This window comes from Lepidochelys olivacea (genome assembly GCF_965140295.1).
Source record: "Lepidochelys olivacea isolate rLepOli2 genome assembly, chromosome: 15".
NCBI lineage: Eukaryota > Metazoa > Chordata > Testudines > Cheloniidae > Lepidochelys > Lepidochelys olivacea.
The window spans coordinates 27621023-27633854 of record NC_140425.1 but is presented as its reverse complement, the minus strand read 5'-3'; the positions used below and the strand labels follow the sequence as shown (position 1 = coordinate 27633854).

At 44.0% G+C, this 12832-nt stretch overlaps 1 protein-coding gene across 1 annotated transcript; it reads right to left on the bottom strand.

Annotated features, from left to right (window-relative positions):
* Positions 1-1171: 1171 nt before the first annotated feature.
* On the bottom strand, positions 1172-12329 carry ARPC3 (actin related protein 2/3 complex subunit 3). The gene is made up of 7 exons (XM_084649051.1): positions 12193-12329; positions 10622-10721; positions 8247-8323; positions 7875-7943; positions 5194-5320; positions 2649-2743; positions 1172-1445 (listed from the first exon to the last, which is right to left on the bottom strand). Exons 1-7 carry the CDS (start codon positions 12196-12198, stop codon positions 1383-1385), a joined length of 537 nt encoding a protein of 178 aa, XP_084505177.1. The 5' UTR covers positions 12199-12329; the 3' UTR covers positions 1172-1382.
* Between the last annotated feature and the right edge of the window lie 503 nt (positions 12330-12832).

Here is a 12832-nt window from a genome sequence, read left to right as displayed (position 1 = left end):
CCTCACCCTTCCATAACCTGTCCCCCCTTCTCTGCCCCTCCCTGTTCCTTCCAGTAGGATACCAAATGTAGTCAGCCAGCCAACTCCTCCCCACCACCCAGATACCCCATGCTAAGCTTAGAGACCTGCAATTCTTTTGCCACAGCAGCACCCTGGTGGCAAAGAGGAGATCCTTTGAGGGTGGAGGGGATTTCCTGCAGCCCTGCCAGATGTGGGGCATTCCAGCAGAGATGGAGGAAGGGGCATGTGTATATTGAAGAGGAGAGGGGAACTGAGAGAGACACACAACACGTGGCTGCCATGTAAAATGTCCCTTTAACATCAAATCGAATTCCACATCTATATCACCAGTTACTATAATGCACCTTTCTAGTCACTGTGACAGCTTGCAGTCCATATTAGAATTACACCTTGTTCCACAGGGTGATATTATAGACACAGTAATCATTCTAGCAACATATTATCGTTTTTACTTAGGCAAAAGTCTCATTAAAGGGAGTGTAGCCTGAACAAACTTCAGGATCAGGCCCCATGCATCTTTAATTTTGTTTCCAATCAAGAAGAGAGACTTCTCAATGCAAGGCTGGCATTCTAGAGTGAGAAGTAGCATGGACTGGTGCCTAAGGTACTGGACTAGAATGCAGGGTGACATTCTGGCCTCATTCCCTGGAGTCAGGATTTCACCCTGGGATTCTACTTCCTGCTCCACTACGGACTTCCTACATGACCTTGGGCAAGTCACTTCACCCACCTGTGCTTCTTTCCCCTCTTACCCCATAGGTGTCTCGTCTATTTACATTGTGAGCTTTTCAGGCCAGAGAACATTTCTGACTATGAGTCTGTACAGTGCCTAGCATAATGGAGCCCCCGTCTCCATTTGGGTCTCTAGGCACTACTATATAAATAAAGTGTTGATTTTTGTTAAAGCTATCTACATACATAAGAGATAAAGCAGTTACCACTTGAAATGTAAGCTAAGTTTATTGATACAGTGAATTTTACTGTGCTTTACAATACAACATGAGTGGCCTATTGTCCAGGGACAAAGATATCAGTACTCTATCCAGTAGAGTACTTAGATGCTCCATTACACATCTCTCTTTAGGCTTAAGTCAAATCTTATTTTATACGTACCCACCAATAAATAAAGCAGCATTGATCTGAAACAGCATGTTAGAAATAATTTTTTATTAAGCACCAGCTTAACATCATTTGTGTACAGTATTCAAATGGCTTTCTGTTCCATCTTCCCCCGCAGATTGACAGCTTTTCCTCATAAGCACTTATTCTTCCTTGGTATAAAATGTATATGAAACAAAGGCAGAATATTTATACATCTTGCTGCAAAATGCTTAACATTGTGACTGTATCTCATTGCCTCTTCATTGCCCAGGTCCTGACAGACTCTTATTCATGAACTGCCTCTTCACGAAGCAGATCCACCACTGAGGGAAAGAAATACAGTGGGATCAGAAGATATACTGTAGCAATTTCCAGGTAAGACATTTGAGGCAAAACAAAATAGGATTTAAAACCAACTCAGATGTAATGGACCTGATCCTGCATTAGTTGCACATCCAATTTTCTCCACTGGCTTCGACTGGAATTTTAGGTGTGCAGGAAAGGCAGGATTAGACCCAAAGTGTGGATTAAGTCAAGACACTGTAGAATAAGGTTGCAGTACCAGACTCATAGTTAAGGCTGAGGTGATCATTCCGATCTAAGCTTTTATTTTCCATTGGTTATAAAAAAACAAACTGATTAAGGGTCTCATTCTTGATCTCAGTCCAACTTTTTTTACAAACATTTAAGAAGTCATTTCAGTCACTTCTGAATTAAGTGAACATAAAAAAACCCACACAATATCTACTTTAAAAATTTATTCTCTTGCACTTGACTCAAAAGCAGATGAACTCAAGACTGTGGATATGGTATGTAGCTGAGTCCTCAGTGACTTGTAGGCAATAATTCTAAAAAATAAATTGGCTTAATCATTGTAAAGTTACTCTTACTTATGTGCAAATGTCTACCTAGCCAGTCAGGAACTGATGTATCAATTAGATATTTTTGCTACTCATATCTGTAGCAAAGGGCTTTCCCAAATAGGAGTGATCATATCAGACCCAACTTGAATGATGCTGAGTATTCTAAATGCCTGCTGAATTCAGTGCAAGGAATTGAGGGTTCTCAGCTCCCAGGAGGTGCTCATGACTTCATAGGATTGGACCAACAAGTGGGGACTGTTACAGCCCTGCTCTTTAACAGGATGCCTCTACCTATGCAACCTAAATGGCACTTGCTGCCATATCACATTACAGATGTTTGTCTAAATCGCTTTTCACTATTCCACTATCCCTTTAAGTCTCAGGATTCTTGCTTAACAGGTTCTCCCCCATCTCTCCCTGTTGTTTTTCCTTTTTCCCCTTTGTTGCCCTACCGCATTCCATAGCTATCCTTTCAACTCCTTGGTCTACACCTGACACACCTTTTAAATAGCAAACCAAGCCATGTTTGACACGATTTACTACATTATTTCTGGAGTTAACATTTTTAAGAAGGAGCATGCCTCAAGCATCCACCAATCAGAAAAGAAAAACAGCCTGTAATTGGGATAAATAATCACCCAGTCATTGAGGACGGCATCTTACCTTGCTAGGCTTGTCACTTTGGGGATCAAACACCTTTTCGCAAAGCCTAAGACCTGTTTCTTGTCTCAGCTGTTGCAAGTAGGCCCTCATCACCTCTAAAACAGAGCACATACCAATACAGAGTGAAATACACAGGGTTAGAACCAGGTCAGATTCTATCCAGCCAACTGTCTCACTGTGTGACCTTAGGCAAATCACTTAGGGTGGGATCCACAAAGGTACTTAGGTGTTGTAACACTGAGCGCTGTGATGCCTAACTTTCAGGTGCCTAGAAAACCACAGGAACAACACTGCAATCCAAAAAGCCCGCGTTAGGCGCCTAGCCTCCTCTACAGTGAATGGTCAGAGAAAGGAGTCTTAACAAATGTGATCCACAACAGCCACCATGCTAGGCAGGGAGCCATCTAAGCTAGCCAATGGGAGATACTGACCTGAAAGGTGTGGGCTAAACCCTGCCTCTCTCTCAGGTGCCTAAGTCTGGGATGCAGGGTAGTACCTAGGTCTGCTAGCGATCCACAAACCAGTGGAAGATAGGCACTTGGTCACCTACGCTGCATGGAGGACCCAAAACAAGACAAGGGGGGGGGGCAGAAACTTTCCCTATAACTTTTATTCTAGTGGTTAGAACGCTCATCTGAAAGGTGGCAGGTCCCTGTTCAAATTCCTTCTCCCCCTCAGAAAGAGGAGAGACTTCAACCACATCCTGGGTGAGTACCCGCTCCACTAGGCCAAAGGTTATAAGGGAGGTCTTCCTCCTTCTCCTCCCCCAACCTCAGGTATTTTGTTTGAACTCGCCTGGGGGGCCTGATCCGGTACTGGTGCTCAGAGGCTGCCTACCAGATGGGGCCCCCATATCAGACACAGGCAGCCGAACGCCTGTCTTTCCCAGTTGGTGAATCGCTCTGGGTCTGTGGTGTCCGGATGCCTATCATGAGGCAGTAATGTGTCTGGCTGGAGAAAAAGAAAAAGAAAAAACCCCCACTTAGGGCAGGTCTACACTTAAAACGCTGCAGTGGCACAGCTGTACCGCTTCAGTGAAGATGCTACTACACCAAAAGAAGAGCTTCTCATCTCTGCATAGGAGGTGCTAGCTATGTCAACGGGAGGCAGTGAACACAGCGCTTTCTACACATGGGGTTAGGTCGGTATAACTGTTGCTCGGGGGGTGTGGATTTTTCACACCTCTGAGCGACACAGTTATACTGATGTAAGTTGATAGAGCAGATGCACCCTTAGGTGCTGAGTTTAGGGACCTACGAGGCTTGGTGGCAGCCAACTGGGAGTTTTATGGATTGCAGCGGTGCCTAAAAATGGGAGTTTTAGATGCCTAAGAACCTTTGTGGATCCCACCCTTAGCCTCCCTCTTGCTCGGTTTTTCCTCTGCCACAAAATGGGATAACAGTATTTACCTATTCAAAGGACTGTTGGGAGACTTAATTCATTAGTGTCTGGAAAGTGCTTTGAGATCCTCAGATGAAGGTGTTACAGAAGTGCCATGTATTATTATTCCTCAAATGGTTTTAACTGCTCAGTTTGAGAGAATTGAGAACATTTCTATGCATTGGAACTCATGTCAGTATTCTAGGAAAACATCTGCCTTCAAAAGTCAACGCAGTAGTATGATTGCACCTTGCTTTTCTGTTGTTAATAAGTTTCCATTACAATTTTAATTGAAGATCACATATGAGATCTCTGTAAGCGTTTCTTTAGCTATAATCTGAACGCTACCAATTATTGCTCTTCTGCTTTGCTTAGCTGTGTTAGAATCAAAATGCATAGAAAGGAGCATTGTGGATTTCCACATTTATAGTCACTCCGTGACTGCAAGAGTAAATTTGCTCAATTTACAAGTGAAAAAGGTAACTCAACCTGGGATCTTTCTGGTTCATGCATTAGCAGTAAAGATTTTACAGGTTATGTCCAGCCTGCAATTACACCTCTGCATGTCTATGATCTTCTGTGGGACTGTCCAAGCATAAGGTCACAAGGGAGGTCTTCCTCCTTCTGTCACAAGGTCGGTGAGGTAATATCTTTTATTGGACCAACTTCTGTTGGTGAGAGAGACAAGCTTTCAAGATTACCCAGACCTGAAGAACAGCTCTTTTTAAGTTTGAAAGCTTGTCTCTCTCACTAAAAGATGTTGGTCCAATAGAAGATATTACCTCACCCGTCTTGTCGCTCTAATATCCTGGGACCAACATGGCTACAACAACACTGCGTACAAGCATAAGAGCAGAATTTGGCCCTATAAATGAAACTAAGCTAGCTATTCACCGTTGATAGAGCTAGAAGAGGGTCCAGCTCCCTCCTTCTTAGCTCTGTTGGCTCTACAGAGCTAGTAGAAGTGAAAAGTAGACACAGCCTATTTTTGTTTCTAAAGTCAGCAGATTTGAATCCAGATACACACAGGAGGCAGAACCATCAATTAAGAAGGTGCTGTTTTACATAGTAATTTTTCTGGCCTTAGCCACAAAATTAATCCAGGCTGTGAACTGCAGGCCAAAGCATGGCTTTAAGAGACACTTTTGGCTACTTTTATTCTTACCGTCCTCCTGTTTGTTGCCAGGTTTGGCATAGAGGGCATTGAGTGGAAAGCCCGGCTCGCCAGGGATTGGGAAGTTAGTGATTCCTAACGTGTACATTTCCTTCTCTCCTTGGCCTTTCGAATTACACTGGAAGAACCAAACAAGAGAAATCAATCACAAAACAAAAACAAAACACACACAAGCTGGTGCAGCCAAAATGTTATATTGATACATATCAGGGCTTCCCTGGTAGGAGAAAGTACTGAGGAGTCCTTCTGTATCTAATTAAATGAGAAAGGTCTTTATAGAGTATTGAGCCCCTGTACATTTGCTTCTATATAAAGAGGCTTTCTGGAATATCTGTGGCTCTGGCAGTTGGGACTGATGATTGATCCACCTGCAGTTTTTGGTGAGGGGGTTTGGGTTTTTTTGTGTTTTGTTTTAAACACTAACATAGTTATACCTGTACAACCCCTACTCCTTGGGGAATTCTGCTGCACTGCGCATGCACAGAATTCATGTCCCCCACAGATTTCTTTGCTTCCCCACAGAAAAATGATTTTCTGATGGGGAAGCAAAGGGAAGCCACAAAAGCAGTAATACAACCTTCCCTAGCAGTATGTTTTGGGTGCCCAGGGCAGCTGGCAGAGAGGTAAATCACTGTGGGGCAGGAGGTGAGACTGGGGAAGACCCAGCTGGTGGCTCCTACCCTGCGCCAGGCTCAGCTGCAAGTCCTGGCTGGGCTGGACAGGACTTCCTCTTCCCCTGCACAGCATCTAGGACTGGGTCAGACCCACCCCCAGAATTCTCCCCAGGCTGCAGGAAGCTCTGCAAACACCCCACCCATCGCTCTTCAGCTACCGGTGGAGGGATCACTGTATGGGGAGCTGTTTCCCAATCCCCCCAACCCCTTTGCAGCCAGACCCCCTCATACCCAGACCCTTCTGCTGAGCCTCACACACCCAGAACCTCCCCCCGCCAAGCCCCACTCCCTCTGCACCTGGACTATCCCGACGAGCCACCCACACCCGAATCCCCACCCCACTGAGCCCCAACCAGTTGCACCTGGATCCCCACCCTACTGAGCCCCAACCAGTTGCACCTGGATCCCCACCCCACTGAGCCCCACTCCCCCAACATCTGGACCCCCCACTGAACCACCCACACCTAGACCCCCTTGCCAAGCTCTATCCCCCCGACACCCAGACCTTGCCCCACTGAGCCCCAAACACTTTCACCTGGACCCCCCTGCAGAGTCCCATAACTGTTGCACCCAGAACCCCCACAACATGCCCCTGTGCATCCAGATCACCTCCCGTACCCAGATTGCCCCACACAGAACCCTCTCAACCCACACATGGATGCCCCCACACTTGGATCCTGCCAGGCTGAGCCTGTCTGCACACACCTGGTGCACCTGGCATGGAGGGGCAGGGCCCTGGAGTGTTTCTGGGGCAGGCCCAGTCCTTGCGCTGTCAGGGTTGGGTGCAGCCTCACTGCTGAGCCATGTCCCAGGTGGGGAGCTACAGAGTGATCTCCTACTTCTGTGCAGCCAGTGGCCTGTGCGCCCCAGTACCATGCTGGAGCCCCCACATTTATTTGACAAATAAAATTTGCAGAATTTTAAAATATTTTAAAATATGCGCAGAATTTTTATTTTTTGGTGCAGAATGCCCTCAGGAGTAAACCCCTAGTGTGGACACAGTTATACTGGGATAAAGGTGCCTTACACCAGTATAGCTTATTTCCCTTCCTGTATAGGACCGGCTATACTGGAGTAAGCACTCTTATACCTGTATACCTGGGTCCACACTTGGCGGTTTGAACCCCTTTAGCTGTAGCAGTATAGTTAAAACAGTACAACTTGTGTGCATAGACAAGCCTTAAAATGTAATAAAGTAGCCAAATTCTTCTTCAGACATGAATGCAGAACCCCCACCAGCTTCATTGGTATTGTGCATAGATATAATCAAAGGTCAAATGGGACACGCAGTAGGAAGAGAAAGTTAAAGAGCCTAGAGATTTAGGTAAGGGAAAGATTACGGTGATCTTGAATTGGGTGCTTTCAGATTTGAGGAGTGGGTGGGGAGCAGATGATGGAAAAGCTGGTAGAGGCTGATGACTAACAGTGGTATTTGGATAGGTGGGGAGGGACAGAAAGAGGCAAGAAGCAGAGAGGCCAGAAAGATGAAGATTATACAGTACTTCATGCTGCCTTTCATCCTGGCTACATGCCGGAAAAAGGGAGTGAGGAAAGAATTTTAAAAAAATAAAATAAGGTTTACAATGGAAATGCTGACAGGAGCTAAAACCATAGCAGTGCTGGCAGGCCCTGCTATAAACATACTGTCCAGGTGAGAATATTACAGACCCAAGAATTATCAACAGTACTGGGGGACGGAGGGCCTGGGAACAGTAAGAGGAGCACAGCGCTGGGTGTCAGGAATTCCTGCCGCTCTCTCACTATGACCTTGGGCACGTCACTTACCCCTTTTTACAGAGAGGTTAAAACTTAACTGCTTCAGAGATAGGGTGTGAGGGCCCAAGTTGTACAGTGCTTTGAAGCATTATGTTCTAAACAACACCATTTTTGCCTATCTGGGTTTCCACACTGCCTTGGCAAATCAGCAAAACTGGCACATTTTTGTTGCCATTTATTGTATTTTCTTCCTTCAGCTTAAATTCAACTACATTTTATTACCTTTTGCAGCTTTTTTAAGCATTCGGAAATGTAGAGAGTTATGTAGATCAAGGTTCTGTCAGCCTCATTCTGCAAAATAAAAGGAAGCAGAAGCCACAGCCATTTGTCAGCAGCTGTAAAAACGATCACATGTTCAGCCTATGGCTTCTCACAAAAGAGAGGCATTGACAGTACAGGAGACATTTCCCTTACTTAAAAAATAGTTTTAACTAGAAAAACGGTTTCTTTCATTATATACTACATACAAAATATACAAATTCTCAGAAACTTTAAGCTTATTGCCGTGAAGTAGTTCTACATTTCGACAGGGTACCAGACTCCAATAACTATTCTGTGCACAGAGTTTTAATATCTTAAATCATCATTTCTTACCTTAATTTCATAATTCTTGAAGAAGACATTTGCTTTGAAGTAGTAGATGGCTTCATCTATAATATCTGTGTCCTTTGCTAGCAAGAAAGGTAGGAAACGGGAAAATTAGGCAGCGCTTAAATATCACTAGCCATTAAAGATGGAAACAGATGAGCAATATTTGCTGAGACCTACAGCAAATAATACCACTATCTTTCATTTCACTCATTTGCAAAAACAATCATTCTTACAAAAAACAAAGCCACAGTGGTTTCGTGCCACTTCCCAGCAAAGATTTAATAGGAAAGTAAGTGCTGTGGTAATATTCCATATGACCACGGCCTCATTACTTGCACACAGCAGCATGTAGTACAAGACACTTACTATAAGATGAAGTATCAATGAATTCAAGCTATACACTTGTCAAAATAAATTTTACAATCAAGCAGTTTTGATATTTTTACAATCATAATGGCTCACTCCATTATGGACAATAATCCAGTGATTCTCAATAGGTCTCCCAGTCATTAGTGGGAAATAACGAGGGTTCTGTTGTCATTAAAATGCCTTTTGAGACGAGTTCTGGAAAAATAAACTCCTCTGAAATACAACAGAAAATTAAAAAAAAAAAAACCCTCACTTTCCTCTTTAAAAATGCACAGAGCAAATGATCTCATAACATTACATTCAGCAGGCTCTGGGCTTCCCTAATAGAGCTGTAAAATCATCTGAATCGACATGCATCCGTTGAAGTGAGCTGTAGCTTATGCTCAAAAACAAAAGCTTACACTCAAATAAATTTGTTAGTCTCTAAGGTGCCACAAGTACTCCTTTTCTTTTTGCGGATACAGACTAACATAGCTGCTACTCTGAAACCTGAATTGAATGTTTTCCCATTTCAAATTCAAATGTTGTAATGCTGCCAGGTGGTCATGAGACATTGTGAAAGACTTTACAGGAGGAAAAATATGGAAGCAGTATGCAATTATTATAACAGGCTCTAGGTAATGCCCCACCACCATTTTAAAACCTACTGAAACCCACAACCCACAGTTCTGAATCTTGATGGCTGCATGATGCAGCAGGAACTAGCCTGAAAATAGTGAATTTAGGCTTAATTTAAAAAAAAACAAAAAACCAAGAGAATTATGGAATGTAATTAAAACTACAACAAGGTTTCCTTAGTGGTTATAAGCTTATGCACTCTGGAGGCATTAAAGAGAAAACAAATCAAATGTGTTCACCATTGAAGGTAACACCAGGAAGATACCACATTATTATTTATTATGGTAACACCTGGAAGCCCCAGTCAAGATCAGGGCAAATGTTTGATCACATCACGTTGTTCACTCTTCTTGCGTGTTATACCCCTTTCCCCTGCCCTTCATCTGTCCTGTCTGCTTAGACTGCAAGCTCTTGGGACTGTGGATTCAGTGTTTGTGTCTAGCACTATGGGACCCTGATCTTGGCTGGTTCCTAGACACTACTGTAATAAACACAATTAACAATAATGGCTCCATTCCACTAGATGTTGTGTAAACGCATATGAAAATATGGTCCCTGCTTCAAAAAGCTTACACACTAAGACCCCCATCGGGTCTGTGTAGGCAGACCTTTGCACCTATTGGGAGGCTAATTAAAATCAATGGGGCTCCACATGCATGCATGTGGATACAATTACAGGACTGGTGTCTTTGATTGCAAGTGACATATGAAGACCCAAGATGATAAAATGCCTAACAGAAGCAAGGGCTAGAGACAGAATATTATTTGGAGCTGGATAAAGCAACTCCCAGAGGCAGAAGGAGGGGAAACCAAGATGGAGTGAAAAGAAAAAACACAATTCAGAAGCAATAAAGCTACAAATAAGTTTGTACGAGAGTTACAGAAAGGGGAGAATTTCACAAGACAGTATTGAGTAGAGTTTGAAATCAGCTTAACAGGCTGTTTTTACACAGCAATTGAGAGAGACACATCATAAAAATTGGATCAGAGGATTCCTCTTCCTGAAGAGGCATTCAGAAGCTTGGATGAGGAAAGGTAAATTTTCCTTGTGCTGTGCTATGCTATTTATCTGGGAAAAGCAAACCCCAATGCAACTGCATCAACAATCATCTGAGAGCCATTTTCCTCCATCACCAGGAAGTGCCCCTGTTTCTAATCTGTCCCTTTTCTCCTCACTCTGAAAACTGGACACACACAAACTATTCAAAAGTCTCAGTTATATAATGTTTATACAACAGTCCTCTAACCATCTCCAGATCACCAATGTGAAACATCCATCAAAGAGATGCCTAATGCTGCATTTTAGACTGGCTTTGAATGGACTGCAAAATAAAATAAATAAATAAATGTGAATATGGAAACAGTGCTTTTAAAGAGCGTTGGGAACCTACTTTCCCTTGGAGCTGGTCCTTTGAACTGACTTCTAATGGGTAACAAAGCCATGTTCCCAATTAACTTGATATCAGAGTCCATTAAAGTGGAGTGATAAGCCTGCAACAAAGAGGAAGGCTGATTGTGAGCGATAAAAAGAAAATAGGCATTTTTCTCCCCTGAAAGAACAAAGTTACACAAACTTCCCGCACATCTCCTCCAAACGACGGCTGCGCAGTTTATCCAGTTAACAATGATCCAGCAGCCATACCTTGCGTAAGTCCAGTGCTATTTTCTCACCTAGCTAATCAGGCCTAAGGAACGTTCTGGGGGGGAAAAGCTCATACCATGGAACTGCCATAGGCATAGTCTCACCAGGGGCAATAATGGTGAATGCTATAATGTAGACCAGGTGCATGGTTGTGTTTCATCACCATGTTGTCTAACTCAGAGCAGGTCTAAATGACTTGGTGGTAAAAATGCTCAGATCCTTCTCTATTTCCACTCCCAGTGAAGCTTAAACAGTGGATACTTTCCAAAAAAGTGTCAATGCACACACCTTAAGAGTCATATTATACTTTGGTGCATAAGCTTTTTCTTGACAATTGCAATATGAGCCAATGCTGTATAAAGGAGGCTTATTCCAAAATATACATGCACTTAAAATATGTTTAAGATTCTCTAAAACCCCGGTGCTGCGGGGGGGTTGTTGCTTTGTTGTAGGGTTTTTAAATATTTTAATATAAAAATAAATTTTCACTTATAATTTCCCTATCTTATGAAACAAGAGTTTTTTTTCTTAATTTTTAAAAGAGTTTTAGTCACTGGAAAGGCTCACATGGTCCCTAGGTTTTGTAGTGGACTGGGGGGGATGGGGGAGGGGGCTTGAGTGAGGGCAATGATCATATATTCCTACTCTATTTCAGTATGATGCTAAGTGATGCAAGACAACAGTCCCAAGACAACAATTCTTTCAGTCTTAAGAATGCTGTGTAAAGAAAGTTACACAAGCTAAACTGGGGCGAAGTTGCAATATAAAGGCCTCAATGGTGCTACTGGCTCTCCGAGCACAGAAGACCCCTTCCTCCGCAGAGAGGCCCCACTTAAATCAACAAGGGCCTGACCACTCAATCTAATTGTAGAATCACAACCAAGTGATTTTGCATCCACAAGCCTATATGAAGCAAAATCCTTTGCACTGACCATTATTAGTGCTGTGGGGTTTTCAATGTCACTGACTATTGCCATAAAAGGAAGTTTCCCTTTTTTTCCAGTCGAGGTGACACTTCCCCCAGCAGCCGCTACAGTTTCACTCAGCTTCTTCCTATTTCTACACAGCGACAGAAACCCAGACATGTTGTTACATTTAATAATCGACCCGATTCCTTTAAACCGCACTGGGCTGCAGACTGCGAAGGGGGAAGAAGCAATTTATCACCCCGCGGCCTAGCATCCGCATAGCACTTTCCTGCCCTTCCCTGGCTAGCAGCAACCCAGAGCCACTGCCTGTTCTCAGTGGGCAGCAGGTTGCAACAGAAGCCAACACCAGAAGCCGGTGCATTGCAGAACTGCACGCGCCCCTTTCCCTTACCGGCATCTTTGGTGGCGACGGTTCAGTTTCACAGGAGACAGAGCAGGAAGCTGCTCGAGCCAGCAATGCAGGGCTTGCAAAAGAGGCAGCGCTTCCTGTCCCACCCAGGGCTGCTGTAAGCAGGAAGTGACTGGGCGGAGGGCAAGAGCTGGCCAGCAGAGGGAGTCAGAGCACTAAAGAGACACCTGAGCCTTTATGGGTAGAGACCCTGTATGTGCCCAACATACACCTAGGGGAGGATGCTTTTAACAGAGACCAATTTTCCCTTGGAGTCACCATCAGAATTTTGTCACCCGCACCTTCCTATCTGCTGGCCTTGGCAAATAAAAATCATCCTGAGTTCACAGCGACTCGGCTCCTGGAAGGGGCTCTGGCAAGATTCTCACATTCTAAATGCAATGGACCAAATTCTTCCCCGATGTAACATCACTGAAATGAACAGGCTTCAGACCCCTGAGCTCTGCTTGCGCTGCTCCAGATGGATTTGTTATTACCAGGGGCCTGCAAGCCTGGGAGTGAACTGAGCCCACAACATTTTAAAGAGAGATTCAGAGAGGGCAGCTCCACCAGTGCAAAGCACAACTCTCCTTGTCTGCACTAAGGTTTGCACTGTGCAGCTAAGTTGGTTCCTGGCTGCTGA

Excerpts from the sequence above, each read along its gene's own strand:
- ARPC3 (XM_084649051.1), bottom strand. Across the intron at positions 7,944-8,246 it reads TCAAGAATTATGAAATTAAG|AATGAGGCTGACAGAACCTT; the intron begins GTAAGAAATGAT and ends TTTATTTTGCAG. Across the intron at positions 5,321-7,874 it reads GCTTAAAAAAGCTGCAAAAG|TGTAATTCGAAAGGCCAAGG; the intron begins GTAATAAAATGT and ends TGGTTCTTCCAG.